The sequence below is a fragment of the Planococcus citri genome, chromosome 3 (assembly GCF_950023065.1).
Source record: "Planococcus citri chromosome 3, ihPlaCitr1.1, whole genome shotgun sequence".
In the NCBI taxonomy this organism is placed as follows: domain Eukaryota; kingdom Metazoa; phylum Arthropoda; class Insecta; order Hemiptera; family Pseudococcidae; genus Planococcus; species Planococcus citri.
In genome coordinates this window covers 26,640,046-26,657,188 of record NC_088679.1, presented here as the reverse complement: position 1 = coordinate 26,657,188, position 17,143 = coordinate 26,640,046, and the positions used below count along the sequence as shown (strand labels likewise).

Below are 17,143 nucleotides of genomic sequence, written 5' to 3'. Positions count from 1 at the left end.
TGGGTTGGAAATTATTCGAGAATTATCAATCATTCAAAATATTTCGAATCTTATAAAAATTAATGAATATTTCCATAGTCTGAGGACGATTAAAAAAATAAGTTAGTAGGTAGGTACGTATAACATGTATTTTGTACGTAGGTACCTACCAACTTATTTTTTTTTATTTGTCTTCACGCTTGTCATAGAATTTGAGTAAGTAACAAGAAATGCATGCCACTGAACACTAAAAAATAAAATCAATTGCAATAAAATAAATTACTGTATTTCAAAAAAAAAAAAAAGTACAAAAAATTACACATCAGAAAGCATATTATCTAGCCCAGTATGCTGAGTAGAAGGTTCAACCGAATGACGTTTCAAAAAAGGCACTCTTTTCACATCGCCAAACAGCTGGACAAACGTATTCCTCATTTTTTGAAAAACGTCGAAATAACTCCGGTATTTTTTATAAAAATCCACAAAAGTGCTCTTTTTCACACCGTAGGCTAAAAACGTGATCAATCCGTGAGACGCGTTCAGCATCGTATTCAGCACCTTCAACCCTTCTATATCGCTAAACGAAAACAGATAGAAAAACCATTGTAAATCCATCGTCAAAGCTAATTTGACGAAAAGCTCGAAATAATTATTATGCGACGTTGATTTGACATTCCTACGTTTCGTCAGATAAATATGGTAACAAACGTGCGCGAATAAAAATACATTTATGCAGATAATCACGCTGTTGATGAAAAACACGTACAGGCCTATCGGGGACTCCGGTATGGTTAGACAAGGTTGACGTATTTTGTATCCTGGGATAGACGGACAATTCGTAGGAATATTTACAAATCTTCTATAATACATCGTCAGCGGTATGACAGGTAATGGCGTAATCCAGCAAATTAAACAATACACGACGAACCTTTTCGTGTGACTTTTACCCGATGCGCTTTGAAATTTCACCGATAATCGACATATCACGTTCCACAATTCGTAAGACATGGCTAAAAACCAGATAAAGTGACTGAGGAAGAAATAATGCATCGCTTCTTCGGTGAAAAGACACCAGCTGGGGTGTCTATGCATTTCAAAAGCCCCATACACCAATAGCATAGTGATGCAGTACGCATAGGTCATCTTATCGGATAAACTTTGCAGCTTTTTCTTCTTAGCGTTCATGATCAATAGAAGTAGAATACAAAATGTTGAAAAACGACTGAGAAAAACTTTGACGAAAGTCGTTATTTTACGTCGGTCTGGCAATTCGGTACCGCAAACGTAGACGATGTTTTTTAGCGATGTTTCATTGGTGTATTCAGTCTGATCAAAAGTAGCGTTGTATTTTTTCACGTAGATCTCGTCGTTTTTCATGAAAACAACTTCGGTATCTGCCAAAAAGAAACTGTTCACTAAACAAGCATCTCCACTTATTGTAGCCGAGTAAACGCAAGTTTTAACGTGGTTGTTGATTTCGTTACGGAATTTCCTAGTAAAGTTGACTTCTTTTTCCGGATTTATTAAGTTTTGGGGTAAATTATTTCTGTCCAATTTGATTAAATTGTTTGCATATATTGTTTTGCCAGCAGAACCATCTTTATCACTGGCAATTTGTGTGGTTACATTGGATCGACAATATCTCACGAGTGGTTTCAATATCGATGGCATTTGCACGAGTAAAGTGCACTTGTAAGTCAGATTATTAAATTCAGAAACTAATGCTGTGCCATTTGCCACCTTTAAATTGGACAGAATCATCGACTGGTTGGCAAATCCATCATGTATTTTATCAACCAACCCGGAAATTTCATCTGTGATGACTAGATCGCCTATTTCACTCAATTCGTAGTACAAAACAGGATCCCAAATCTCAAACGATGTCTCATTATTGCAAACTGCGCAGAATGAGTTTCTGTAAGTGATATTTTTCGTCGAGCTGGTTACAGGCAAAATTAAAGAAATATCGTGCACAGCTTCAGGGTCAAAGGATGTCTCACATTTGTAAATGGATTCCAAATTAGCGTGTTCGGATGGGCATTTCTGTATCATGTAAATTTTACCATCCAAAGGAGTGTTCACGCAAGAGAATCGTATCTTGTGATTGGATAAATTATCTAGATGCTTGAAATCTTCGCAGCAGTTGTCGTACATCGAGCAGTTTTCGTCATAAGAGCAATTTTTTGTTCGGAGATGTTCATCGTTGAAGCTATGGATTGAAGTGAAAATTTCGTCTGATGAATTTACTTGGTTTGGAAACCTGAAACAGATCGAATTGAGGAATGACTTTTAATAAATTGCAATATTGATGAAAAAATTATGATAAAAAATTAATTTAAACTTAATTTAAATTAAATTTTTTTACAGGGAATGAATTCAATCAATTATTCGGACGAAAAGGAAATGATTTAAAAAATGAAAAAATTATTCTCAATAGGTATACCTACTTATTTTACGACTGACAAGGGAACCTCTGGAGGTATCACACTCCGATTTAAACGGAACCGCAATTTTTGGAAAGAGCATAGTCCAAAACCTCCGAAACCAAATTTTCAGCTGCCCAAGTTCATTTTTCAATTTTTGGCGAATTTTTAAAAATTCAAAATTGACTGTTTTTGGAGATTTATGATTTTTTTTTAAAGGACGAACTTGATCAGTAAAAATGGTCAAAAGAAGTTCCAAACCAAATATTAATTACCCAAATCCAAATTTTACCATGTCCAGTCATTCTGGAGCTTCCAGTGCGATTTTTCAATTTCTCCAGAATTTTGAATTTGCTCCAGAAGACGTGAATATTCAATTGGGCAGCTAAAAATCGAGTTGTGTATTATACTCGACCGGTTTAACAAGTTTATCTACATTTGAGCCGATTTTGGGAGTGATACCTCAAGAGTGGTTTTTTGACCAGCTTTTTTCAGAATTAAAAAATCCAAAAAATCAAAAGTTTCCCGTTTGTGTGGAAATTTTTGAAATTCACGCAAATCACTGTATTTTGTCCAAAACTAACCCCCCAAATCGAAATTTCACCATTTCGAGCCATTCTGGAGGCTCCAGCGCGGTTTTTCAATTTCTCCATAATTTTGAATTCGTTCCAGAAGGCGTGAATATGAAGTTGGGCAGCTAAAAATCGAGTTGTATATTACACTCGACCTGTTTAACGAGTTTATTCACATTTGAGCCGATTTTGAGAGTGACACCACAAAACTAGCTTTTTGACCATCTTTTTTCAGAATTAAAAAATCCAAAAAATCAAAAGATTCCCGTTTGTGTGGAAATTTTCGAAATTCACGCGAATCACTGTATTTTGTCCAAAACTAACTCCCCAAATCCAAATTTCACAATTTCCAGCCATTCTGGAGCCTCCAGCGCGATTTTCAATTTTTCCAGAATTTTGAATTTGCTTCAGAAGGCGTGAATATGAAGTTGGGCACCTAAAAATCGAGTTGTATATTACACTCGACTTGTTTAACGAGTTTATCCACATTTGAGCTGATTTTGAGAATGACACCTCAAGAGTGGTTTTTTGAGGTGTCACTCTCGCTCCAAAACGGATGGAATGGTAGAATTTGCGCTCCGGGGGTTAGTTCTTGAAGAAATACAGTGATTCACGTGAATTTCGAAAATTTCCACACAAACGGGAAACATTTGATTTTTTGGATTTTTTAATTTTGAATAAAGCTGGTCAAAAAACCATCCTTGAGGTGTCACTCCCGAACTCGGCTCAAATGTAGATAAACTCGTTAAACAGGTCGAGTATAATACATAACTCGATTTTTAGCTGCCCAACTGCATATTCACGCCTTCTGGAGCAAATTCAAAATTCTGGAGAAATTGAAAATCGCGCTGGAGGCTCCAGAATGGCTGGAAATTGTGAAATTTCGATTTGGGGGGTTGGTTTTGGACAAAATACAGTGATTCGCGTGAATTTTGAAAATTTCCACACATTGGGACTTATTTTGACCATTTTTACTGATCAAGTACGTAGGTACTTTTAAAAAAAAGCATACCTACTTAAATCGCCAAAAACAGTCAAATTCGAATTTTCAAAAATTCGCCAAAAATCGAAAAATGAACTTGGGCAGCTGAAAATTTAGTTTTGAGGGTTTTAGACTAGCTATGCTGATGCTCTTTCCAAAAATCGCGGTTCCATTCAAATCGGAGTGTGACACCTCAAGAGGTTCCCTTGTGAGCTCGAAAAGGTTGTGAACTTAATTTAAATGTGATTAAAAATAGTTCGAAAAAAATTTCAAATGATATACCCACTAAAAACTAAAAAATTGTGTAGAATTTCTGCATTTTTTTAAAAAAATATTTTAGAAAAGTTGTGAAAGCAAATACAATTAAAATCATTGAAGATGCGAGAAAAATTTTGAAAATTGTAATAAAATTACTTTCAAATTACGTCCAAGTTCCTCTTTTTTTTTTTTTTTTTTTTTTTTTTTTTAGAATTAAATCTCTCCGTAATAACTTACATGGGCGTTAATCAAATTTCTGTTCCGTATAAGAAAAAAAGAAAAAAAACATTCAAAGAAATTCCTAATGGAAAAAATTAAAACTCTTCTCTGACTAACAAAATTTTCCGCTCGTAAAAACACCTACGCATTCTCACTTACTGTCCATATAAATTCTACTCATGTGGTCTGTCTTGTCACCTGTCCGCAATCTGCACGTTCACACACGTGGTAAAAATATACCTACTTTGTAAACGGGAAGGGAAGAATCGAAGAGAGTGGGAATTTTTTTCATAGAGTAGGTAATCGTTAGATCAATCGAAGCGAAAAAACGTTTGCAATCGTGAAAATATTACTAATATTTACATTTCTTTCGATGGAAACGTGGATGCGGTGATTTCATCTTGTATCGATGATGATTCATAAGTGTTCGGAATTATTTCGATTCCCTCGGCGGTTTGATAATCGATTTTCGGAATACGTGTGACATCGGTTCCATTCTTTTCGTCATTTCGGCCCAGCAGAGATGAGAAAACTAATAGCAAATTTGGGAAATTCATTTTTCCTTTATTCCTGTAAATGGAAAATTTATTATTGGTTGCGGTATTCCACAAGTACGAGTACAAACAATAAACAACTGATTGAACTATTTTCATTTTTTTTTTTTTTTTTTTTTTTTTTTTTTTTTACATTAGATGTCTTAAACTGTACGAACAATAAGGTAAGTGAATAAACAAAAATATCTAGGTATCTATTTAAATTCATTTTTGCCTTATTTAGCCCTACTCTGTTGGGTGAGCAGACTCAAATTCGCGCCCATTCCCCAGAAAACTGTACTATGGTATGGTTAGAAAATACGATTTTCAAAGTTGTAAATACCTAACTACCAAATCGCATTTTTCGACCATTTTCGGATAAATTTTTCGAAAATTTGGAGCCCAAAAATACCCTCTAGACCTTATGACTGACTTCTTTAGGCAGTTTTTAAAATTATTTTTCATTGGCGGACAGAACCAAAAATCAAGATTTAGGTTTTCGATTTAGCAGCTATGAATTTTGTGGTCGACTACTCTAAAGGTTCTCTTACTTGGGAAAAAAATAATGGGTCCAAATTGGTTACCTATACTTTGTATAATTAATTTTCTAAAAGTTGATTTTTTTTCACTACCTAATTCGTTCGCTTTTTTTTAAATTAAAATTTTCAAATAAAATTGCAATTTATCTACTTGGCAAAAAAATCTTTCGGGTACCCAATGGTGCCCAATACTTATTCTTTTTGATACTGCTCAAGAATTTACTCTTAATTGAAATGAAGCTGCATCATTTCAATACAGAAAACATAAATTACATACCAAAATCAGATCTAGGTAGACCCTATAGTTTTTCTAAAAGCTTTTCTCTTCCTCTGCTCAAAAGTGATATGATCATAATTTTTTTCAGAAATCAACTTCCTTTACTATAGTCGAATAAATTTTTGTGGTAAAATGAACTTCAAATAAAGTTGAAACATTTCAGTTCCCAATGTTGGAAATTGAAAAAGTTACCAAAACGAGACTTTTTCAATATTATACCTAATCTATACAGTTTACATACCTATTCAACTTTTTTCAATAAGAGGAGAGGGGCGTGAAATAAAAAATTAGTTTTTTTAGAGTTCCTAAAAAAAAAAAAGAACAGAATTGAAATAAACAGACTGGTTTGTGGTTACATTTTTGAAATTGGGTGTTTGCAAAAAAAAAAAGAAACAAAACTTTCTTCAACCTAACTTTTTCGAATTTTTTTATTCAAATTTTTGACTTTTACTCGTAACTTGAAAAGTTGAATTTTTGCAATTGAAAGTTGAAAATGCGTTTAAAACTTAACTGGTATTTTTATTTTTAAATTTCGAAATTTACTCCAAGCTCAACTGGTTCTGAGATGGGTGTGGTTATGTAAGCAATCGCAAATGTGTAAGAATTACATAACCTTTCCACAACCTGTAGAAAGATTAAGACGAAAAATATGCTGGTTACTGTCTTTTTATGTACTAAGTATATTATTAGAGCAAGGCTAGTAGAGGAGAACCGTAGAAAATATTTGAGCAACATTGAAGAATTCAACTTCATTTTTGCTTCCAGTTATTGACATTATTCTCATGCAGCTTTCAAAAAAAAAGAGCAAAAAAAGTCATAGAAAAATGTTTCCAAGTTCAAGTTTTGAAAATTTTAAATCCAAAACATATATTTTTCAAAAAGTAGTTGCAATTTTTGATAACTTTGAAATTTTGAGTTTATTTGGAAGGTGTGAGTATTTAAGATACTGAAAATTTTCGCCACTTTCTAAGAATCGTTTGACAAAAAATACTGCCAATTGTTTCCAATTTATCGTAGAAAACAAATGTAAAATTAGATGCCTACTTTAGCTTACTGAATTCCCTTCTCAATATTAATTCACAGTTTCGCCCATTCGCCCATAGTGCCATAAAAATAGATTTATAAAAATGCTCTTAGAACAAAAATAATTGCATTTTAAAGGTCGTATAGTACGTAATTTTGAAACTATACCTAACAATAAGTATATTAAAACCAAAATGAAAAAAAAAAATCATTTTACATACAATCGTTTTTGAATAAGAAGAAATCGTTCTCAAGGCATATCAAGGGTTAATTACAATTACCACAGCCTCATCTAATGCCAGCAAACATGATGCCAGGGTAATTAGGAAGTATTACCTAGTATACTTAAGTATACCTTATTCTGTATTAAATTATTTTTTAAAAAATACATTCAACGAAGGTAGGTAGTAGGTACTTACGTGATAAAAATATATCCTCTTCTTTCATCGTAACGACGATTCAAAATTTCAACGAAAAATTTACTCGACTTACGACCCAACAAACGTGTAGGAGTAAATCGCTAAAACCAAACTTGCTTCTTCAATTTCCACCGCATGACTACTTTTTTGAAGTATCATATTCGTATCTGTAGATATTATTTATGTTCAACTATGTGTACTGTATACTCTATTAACTAAATTATCATTTCTACGCGTTTACCACATAGGTAAGTTTCCTCGTGACAATTGGAATTTTTTTTTCATCTACGTCTTTTTTTCCTGCCCTTTAATTTTTAATTAATAAAACCTTAATAAATACACAACAGACAGCTGCATCTCGTACACGCGATCTATAGTGTAGCAGCTCGCGCTTCGTAGTCGTAATTTGCACTCCGCCGGTTGTTTACATGATGGGACTGGGCAGAGGGATCAGTACGTTTTAAAAATTTTTTCATGGGTAGAAAAACCCTACGAGTAAATTAAATTAAACGAATTATACCCGCGAGTGGAAAATTTTTCATACGTAATTAAAAATAATGTTGATAGGTATTTAGGAAGCAGGTAAAAAAAAAATATTGTGTACCTATACAACACTGTTCATCATTCACAATGAGAATGAAGATAGTACAATTTATCCAGGTATAGGTGCATAATATATTAATATATTACAAGCCATCAAAGTCAATTAAAAACGTTTACTTTCAAAACAAGTTCTAAACGAGTTTTATATATTATATTTTTTTTAGCAATTCTAAGTAAAAGTGCATCTTTTATTCATACCTGCTGCAAATTTCATCTCTAGAAATTTTTCTCTTATAGTTAATTAGTTGATAACGAATCTTCAACACACGAGAAGAAATCTCGATTCAATACGTGTCTTCATAGCTCAGATAGGCTTCGATCGCACAATTTTAGTCAAGTTAATAGAAAGATCAATCGTTATCGTATAGTAGCTCAGTAAATTTATTATTACTTTGGGCTATATCGAGACTAACGTGTAATTTTAACAGTCATTAATTACCATTACCCATTTAAACGACGAAAGAAACATATTGTAAAAGCTGCATATCCAATGAATATAAATTATATTGATAAGTAGGTACCTAACTAATTTGAATTTTACTATCGACCTCCTACACGTGTAGATGGATGCGGGTGCAAGGAACGAAATTTATAAATGTTAAGCTAAGTATCATTGTAAACGTACTTCCTTGAATTTATCGCAGACATCTCTATATGTTACGTACACAATTATGGAAATTCTTATTTTTTTTTTACATATCAACCTAAAAAAATTCAATATTATTGAATTTGGTTTCGGGAAAAGTTGACTTGGAAAAAAACCACACATACCTACAGATTCAATGAAATACCTAATAGCTGTCGTGACAACTGGTTTATGAGTAAATGTCAATAGGTTGCGTTTAGGTTACGACCAAGACTAGTATGAATATAGGCAAATACTATGTGAACATACAACATATCACCCTAAAATTATTTGCATAATTTCATTTTATTTTTTTTTCTAGGCTAAATTCTGGAAAAGTCGGCAAATAGGTACATATTACAAGAATAACACAACTCCAATCATTCAATACATATTTTGTTTCGTTGAAGAGATTAAAGCACTAAAGTCACTAAAGATAATGCGTAAGTAGTGGTAGCGACAGTGTTATAAAAGTAGAATGTCTACACCTACCATCTTATTTCTTTATGAATTGGATCTGTTCACAAAGGTGATTTTCAACAAAAAAATCATCAATTGTGGAGACATTGAAAATTTTGACTTACAAGTACCTACTCATGAATTATGGAGACTTGGTAGGTGATTATTCTAGAAAAGAGACTGAGGTTGAAAATTTTTAAAAATTTGTGCAGGGGACAGGGGATGCACATGTACAAACAGGAATTGTCCAATTTTTCATGTAGGATCATTAAATGGGGCGCTTTTCATCTCCTAAAATCATAATAAATATGTACGAACAGCAGAAGCAACCATCATCATTATAAAGTATCACACCGCAATGGGGTATTGTGACCATTCCAGTTACATATCCTGTGGGTATGCGCGCGCCACTGCTCCCTGTCCTGTGCACTTCTCATCAGGGAGGCGATAGTATCGATACTTTTGAAAGTATCATAATATTGGATTGATGTATCTAATATCATGATACTTCTGTTTGTTTATTTTAGCTTAAAAGTTGGCTGAAATGCCAAAACTTTCACAGGAAAAAAAAGTCAAAAACAAAAAAAATTAAAAGCTTGGCATCAAGTTTGGATTGATACGTATCGATACAATACTGATCTGATACACATCAATAGTATCATGCGATATATCGGGTATCATCCCATCCCTACTTCTCATGCATTCAGCAAAGCTGCAGCCCATTACTTTGCGCATGGAGTCAGTCCACCAGTGACCAGGTTGACAATCATCATCTATTAGCTTTGGCTCCTTCTACCCTGCCTTGCACAAATATTGTTTCCATAGCATCCACTCTTGTGAGCCGTCTGAAGTACTTGAGTATCCAACCAAGGATCACTGCAGATAGATGTTTGGTCACACCAATTTCACTCAAAATTCAGGTGTTAGTTCTTTTGGCTGTCCAAGGAACTCGAACTCTCAGCAGCTGCCTACAGAACAGAGTCCTGCACGGTGTAGTTAAAAGTTATCTGCGTTAGTTGCCTGTCGAGTGTGGTAAGCTACCAAATATAACTCATCCAAAAGCGGTTATATCCGCGTTAGCCTATGCGGATAATTTTGTAGTTAAAATAACTAAACTACCTGCGATTATACCGCGTTCTTATCAGAAATGCATTGTTCGATTCTGTCTTATCTGTTTGATGAGTCACCAAAATGTATTGATGAGACACCAGAGAACCGAATGCGGTTAACGTGTAATTATTAACCTAACTTACCGCTGGTTGCGCGCACCGACAAAAATAACTGCAGTTGGTAACCTGTAGTTAAATTAGCCGATAGCTCCGGCGATTATCCGGCTATTTTAACTACACTGTGCAGTACTCTGCTACAGAACCACATTTCCATGGTGTTGATCGACACCAATTCCCTGTACAAATACACTCAGTAAGTTTGATCACATGACTCCCACATTCTGGAGCTATTCTCGTGAAAATGATAACAAGCAAACAGGAACTCGTATTTTACGAGTGAATTTGAGCGTAATTTGTGCAATTGATAGACTTTTGTGGACTCGTGTTTTAAAAAAACATTTTCCAAAACGAAAGGATTCAATATCACAAGAAATTGAAGCATTTGCCCTATAATTTGATGAGTTTTTACCAAATTTTGTCCTCTCAGAGACACTAAAATGATTGTAAAATCCGTCCGTAAGTACTTAGCTTGTACAATTCAGTTCATTGTTCTTCAGGACGACACAAATAACAATTTAAAACTCATGACACTAAAAAAATTCACTGTAGATCGTTCATAATTGAAGTCAAAACTTGATCATTGGCAGGAAAATGGGCAATTCCCATTTCCTTGCAATCATTTTCACGAGAATAGCTCCACCATGTTGTGCTCAAGCGCTGACGCTTACTGAGCGTATGGTCCAAGTCTCTAATGTGCATAGGAACACAGAGAAGACCAGCACATTAACCAGTTGAATGTTAAGGGTCCTGCTCATTGCCAAATTGCTCCATATGTGACCCGCTCTGACAAAACAAAACCAACCATTTTGACAAAATTTCAAAAAATGTTTTTTTCTCAAAAATCTGATCTTTAACTCTTAAAATTCATTTTAAACGTCATTATTTCAGAAACTTTTTTTTGTTGAAACGGTCGGTTTTGTCAGAGCGGGCCACATACCTACATATTTGTTTTAAACTAGTCATCACAGTTTTGGTGAGCTGGCAGCGGCAACATACCTCAGCTTCACATCCTCTGGTATTCTCAAGGATGGATCCGAGGTATGAGAATCTCTTCACAACTTTGATTCCAATTCCATCGACTTCCTGGATCTCTGGCAAGTTGTTGGTTGGACTATTAATTATTATCAACTTTGTTTTTGTCCTGTTGATCAGCATGCCATGTCTTGCACAAACTTCTTCCAGGCATTTGAGTACCATGGACAATGGACATGTATACTCAACACTAGAGGCCGCCAAAGTGGTGTTGTCAGCATACTGGTGGTTGGTGATCATCGACCTTTTATTCTCCTCATCTGGACTGCTATTCCAAATGGTATATTTTGATGCAAACCTCCTAAATCTATGCTTGTAAAGATACCTCTGCACATTGCGCGAACTCGTCTCTTACCTTGACCCGCGTGTAATCAGATTTAAAGTTATCATCTTCCACACGTGATTATGCACAGGGTTGGGTAACCGCACGTTGAGGGTGCCATAAGAAATAAAAGGTCGATGTTGGTGATCCACTGGCCACCTATCAGGACACCTCCTAACCATTCATCAGCTCCATTTGAGTCAACTATGAAATTTTGCCATCAGCATTTCTCAGATGATGTATTCTCTATAAGTAGATGTTGAATCTGTGCTTTTTTAGGGTAAACATTTGAAAGTTGAACCAAAATGTGGGAAAAAGTTTGAATTTTCTGAAAAAATATACCTTATGCAATATTCCCATGAATTTAGGTGACAAAAAAATCAAAAAATGTAAAATTTGTCTAACAATAAGACCTCCCCAGGCTCCCCTATGCCTTTTCCAAACAAAAATACACTCTGCATGAAAATAAAGTAACAAACTTAACATTCCAAAGAGTGGTAGAACAAAATTATTTGAAAGTCACGTCCTTATAAGTGATGCTGATGCTGTAGCCTGTAGAATGCTTGGACATAACTGGGTGATTCCTACTATTTTGCGAATATTCCAAGTCCCTTTTTCGAATTTTTTTGGATTGTTTTTTTAGGATTTTTTTGATCGAAGTTGTTAATGCTAGTGTAGTAGAGATTAGTTTACTTGGTGAGCACGCGTGAGCCCCACCCAGTGAGAGAGGGGGCGACTTTTGTCCACGACAAAAGACAAATCATAAAAGTCGCCCCTGTCTCTCTCTGGGTGGGCTTCATGTGCGCTCACTGGGTGAAATGGTCTCTACTACACCGGCGTTGGCAACTTCGATCAAAAAATCCAGACAAAACAACCCAAAAAAGGGACTTAGAAACTGGATGTCTTTCGCCGTGGATATTGTGAACCGCAGATGGCACGACGAGGGACAAAAAACTTTACCCACGACGTCAGACAAAACTTGCTTTTCTCAACTGTAGAGGGCATATCCTTACTTTTTTTTGAAATACTTTGAATGCAGTTCATCACTGACTACTTCGAGCATAATTATAGCTTTTTTCATTTGAACTGATTCATTCATTAGCAGAAGTTATGATGACCCACGGCGATAGGACAAGTAGATTCCAGAAATCACTTTTTTTTGAAAAAATGATGAAAAAGTATCATTAAAACCGCCTATGATATAATTCTAATACTGGGAGTACATCAGGTTTGCCATTTGTACTAGAAAAAAAGTATTGTATCTAGTGGTTTTGACCATTTGAAAATTACCCACGTCCATGGACAAAAAATACTGTGACCAGTGTTTAAGTTGACCTTACTCAAATTGAGTGACCTCAAACATTATTATGACACAACTTAGTTCAAGTCCTATCCTTCCTTACCAGAAATAATGCATTAATTCAAAGAAAATCTTTAAAACAACTGTTTCATAAAGTGACATGTGAACAAAAATGCGAGCTGTGACATCCACGACGATGAACATTTGACCCACATTTGTTGTCCCCTTGGGGGTGGTGATACGAATATGTGAATTTTCTTTATGGGGGCATGTAGGGGACATCTTTATAGAATTATAGACACCAAAAAAAAAGAATACTGCCCTCTTAGTCTTTCACATATTTGCATTTACGCAAATATTCGCAAAATAGTAGGAATCACCCAACTGGACAATTTCGATAATCCGTTACAGGAAGTACTACTGTTGTGGTTTTTCCATTGGCATCCGTACGATCACAATAAAACGGAGTATAAATGCCTTTCTTGTCTGATCGGATAACTTCGGATACAATATTCATAAATTTCAGGTCGTTATCGGTGAATCCCCATAGCTGTAAAATACCCATGTAATCCAGTACATCACACAAGTGTACATTAATTGGTACGGGAGCTTCAGCCGAAATTCCATCTGTAAGATTCAGCTGAAGGTTCATCAAACGATGACGACGACGGTTTATTTCCCTGTTTTCAAGTTCTGTCATAGCTTCATCAATGCGAAGCATGATGGGATAATGTGAAAAAATGTTGAAGCATTGCCGAATAAAGGCATATTGGGCAGAAAATGATTCGATCATGGCGTTTTTAATATTTGGCAGAGTATCCAGGAAGATTACCAACTTCGTAATGTCTTCAGCGTTCTTAGAAGACTCCTCTGTTATATAATCCTTATACATTGGGTCAGCATATCGTGTCAATAAAGCGCACATAGTCTTGAAAAAATTGGGCATTTTCACCTTTGCTCTAGATCGTTCTGACACACTATAATTTCTTTCTAAAGGTTCAAAGCGATACTGTTTCTGTATTAAATCTGTTTGATATCGGTACGATGAGTGAAAATTTTTCATGAAATTCACGTAATTCGGATTTGTTAGTTTTCCTTCTACTTTTTTCCATTGCCCCTTGAACCGAGGGTACAGGTTTACAAGTTGTGATGGTAGAAGATCAGTAGCACATAGAAATCCACTGTATTTCTGTAAAAATCAAATTGGTTTAACATTAATTCAAGCACGAATGCACGTAGGTTATCCATTCATTTCAGAGGTTACTCGTGAGAAAACTTGGACAATTTTAAGTGAGATACGAGTAAAATAATTTCGATGTGTCTGTATCTGTAATCGTATAAATCGTGTCCAAAAAGCAAAATAAGTGATGAGTACATATCTACCTACATCTCACGAATAAGGTAGGTATTTTCGCAAACGTTGACGCTGTTTTTTCGAACAAATTTGGAGATGCCCAAAATTACTTGGAACTGTACCTACAACAATTTTTTCAGAATTGCACAGAATGTCTGATGAGCACGCTACGGTAACCCCTGAATTTTATTTCGTTATTGAACTCACCTTCTCGTTTTCTATTTTTTCTTGATTCGCTTTTCGCGCACAAATTTCAGCTTGAATTTTATTGAGTTGATCACGATTTTTAGTGTATTGATCAACATACTGTTTTTTCATTTTATCATCTGGCAGGGCATTGTAAAAATTCAACGAATTCTCAGACAGATCTTCTTCAGGCTTCTTCGAATTAGTAGACGTATAATCATCAGACTCTGTATGAAAAAAAATTTTCAATTCATTTACAAGAGCTCATTTTGTCCTCACTCAAATGTTGAACATTTCTTATATACTAGTAGTTTCTCATGCATACCTAATTACCTATACTCGTAAATAACAGTTTTGGACGCATTTGATATTTGAGGAGCTGGATATCAAAACGCCGTAAGTCCATTTTTATGAAAATTGAGATAAGAGTGTTTTCCTATGTAAAATTCAACGGGGAATCGATTGCAGCCATCGTCGTAAATCCATCTGCCATGCTTCACCTCGAAAATCCCACTCAAAGTTGAGATTTACTTCAAAACGCAGTAAAAACCAGCAATTTTACTTCAAAACGCAGTAACTACACTATTTTTAGCGTTTTTTGTGTTTTAAGGTTGGTAAACATTGATTTCAGAAGGTGGTTACTGTTGATAATGAAACTACAGACTTTTAAAAAATTTCCAACATATTGTTCAATCATAATCACACTTGGCCTGAACATAAAAAACAAAATCTTGTGTCATGACTCAGTCACTATGGCAAACAGCGCTTTAATTTTGAATATTTTTTTACTATTTACAGATAATAATCATTAAAATGGTTCTCTACCCATGTGTTTTTATTTCAGTAAGAGAGTGCCGGTGTATTTACTGCGTTTTGATATAAAATGTGCGTGATTTTTGTAGCACGTTTCAGATCAAAACGCAGTAACTGTCTTTTTTCAGATCAAAACGCAGTAACTTTTTTTCTCCCCCTTCCCACGTTCCCCCCAGTTCTCAAAAATTTGGGCACTTTCATGTTTTGAAGTCATGGTGACTTCCCCTTTCCTCTGATACCACATTTGACCTCCTTCGACTCCCCCCGACCCCCCCACAGTTTTTCCTCATTTCTGAAAATTTTGCAAAATGGACTTACGGCGTTTTGATATCCAGCTCCTCATTTTATCTCACCTTGGAGGGCCAACGCTTCGAAATACGTAAAATGGTTTGTAAAGTAAAATTTCAATACATATCCGAGTAAGTAGGTACGTATGTGTGATGATTTTTCCAACTGCGTCCGCCTAAAAATGGACTTCCCAGAGGAACACTTGCATGCTTTAAAATTTAATCCGAGGTCATATTAGTATATTCATAAAAATTTGGATTAAAAAATTTAAGCAACTTCATCCCCTGGTATTCGTTCTTTCACCTGCCTACAAAAAATCAGCTCAAGATAAGAAACCTATGAGCAGAAGCGTACTGAACCAATTTTATTTAGGGATGGGGAAGGGGGGAAGGAGTGGGAGTTACTCTAGAAAATGCCAACTGAAAAAAAATCATAAATTTTTCAACAACTCAACTAGTCATCATATTTGCAAAAATAAGCGGTTTTTTTTTCGTTTTTTGAACCCATTTTTTCGAAAAATTTACGCTCGAGCAGCAATTTTACCTTAATTTTCACGAAATAATCGAATATTAAGAAATATTTTCAGAAAATTACGACCAATTTTGATTTTTCAAGCACAAAAATCTGGTTTGGTCTCCCCCTCCCCCCGGAGAAAATCCTGGTCACGCCATATTGGGCTAAACAGCTACCTAAAACAACAAAATTTGAAGTAATTTTCTGAAAACTCTTTATAATGATTAATTATTTGATAAAAACGAAGATGAAAATTTTTCGAAAAAATTCGTTCCAAGAAACAAAAAAAAACGTCCGTTTTTGTGTGTTTTATTTTGAGTTTTCATCGGTGGCAGGGGGAAATGACGACCTACTTCTATTGTATATGTAACTCACTAGTCGGCTGAAGTTAAACTGGCGCACTAGACATTTGTGTTTTTCTTTTCATGTGCATCAAACAAGCACCGAAGATGAAAAATGATGTATCAGCTACATGGGACGAAACAAGAGGGTTTCTCGGATATAAAAAAAAAAACTACAAATTTTTTCGAATAAGTAAAATGAACGATTAATAGTAGATTGTTCAACTAAGAAGGTGATTTGATTTCCAACGAATTTTGAGGTTTATTTCACGAGTGAAGCGATGGAAGTAACTCAAAATCGTTAAAAATCGTTCATCTGACTACCTGGATAATATATTTTTCATTATTCTACACAAGTTGGAAGCAACGCCCATATCCTGCCCCTACTGAATTTGTTAGAGTAGGAACTAAAACAATTAAATTTAAAAACGGCCCTTGGGGCTTCCACCAAAATGAATCAGTTAATATTAATTAAGCTACAAGTACAGTATACATGCAAGGAAATTAGGTAAGTATTTGGTACTTATACTTACTGACACTTTCACAGCTGATGGTCGATGCTGTGACGAACAAAATGAAGATATGCAAGACAACGAAAAACTTATCCGTATTCATGGTCAAGTATTATTCAGCTATACTGTCGCACTAGAATCCCTTGAGAGGAAACTTGAAAAACAAATTTCAATCGGTATCGATGATAAGAAGCTAATCAGGCTAATATCGTAATTATCTGAAAATTCTTTGATATTGGGAAAATTCTTCCTCGAATTTAATTTTTAAGGGTCATCGAGAAAAAGAAAATTAAATATTGAGATCGCTTGATTTATACACTTGACTGATTTGACTAAATACTG

At 34.9% G+C, this 17,143-nt stretch overlaps 2 protein-coding genes across 3 annotated transcripts; both read right to left on the bottom strand.

The window, feature by feature from the left end:
- Positions 1–243: 243 nt before the first annotated feature.
- LOC135839584 (uncharacterized) lies at positions 244–7,437 on the bottom strand. The gene is made up of 3 exons (XM_065355669.1): positions 7,225–7,437; positions 4,797–5,003; positions 244–2,239 (listed from the first exon to the last, which is right to left on the bottom strand). The coding sequence occupies exons 2-3, from the start codon at positions 4,988–4,990 to the stop codon at positions 295–297; spliced, it is 2,139 nt and encodes a 712-aa protein (XP_065211741.1). The 5' UTR covers positions 4,991–5,003; positions 7,225–7,437; the 3' UTR covers positions 244–294.
- A 1,393-nt stretch (positions 7,438–8,830) lies between these two features.
- LOC135839585 (uncharacterized) lies at positions 8,831–16,959 on the bottom strand. Of its 2 annotated transcripts, XM_065355671.1 has the most exons (4): positions 16,823–16,959; positions 14,356–14,561; positions 14,182–14,270; positions 8,831–13,983 (listed from the first exon to the last, which is right to left on the bottom strand). In XM_065355671.1, the coding sequence occupies exons 1-4, from the start codon at positions 16,902–16,904 to the stop codon at positions 13,932–13,934; spliced, it is 429 nt and encodes a 142-aa protein (XP_065211743.1). In that variant the 5' UTR covers positions 16,905–16,959; the 3' UTR covers positions 8,831–13,931. The 2 variants fall into 2 exon arrangements, with proteins under 2 accessions (XP_065211743.1, XP_065211742.1); XM_065355670.1 differs by lacking the exon at positions 14,182–14,270.
- Positions 16,960–17,143: the final 184 nt, after the last annotated feature.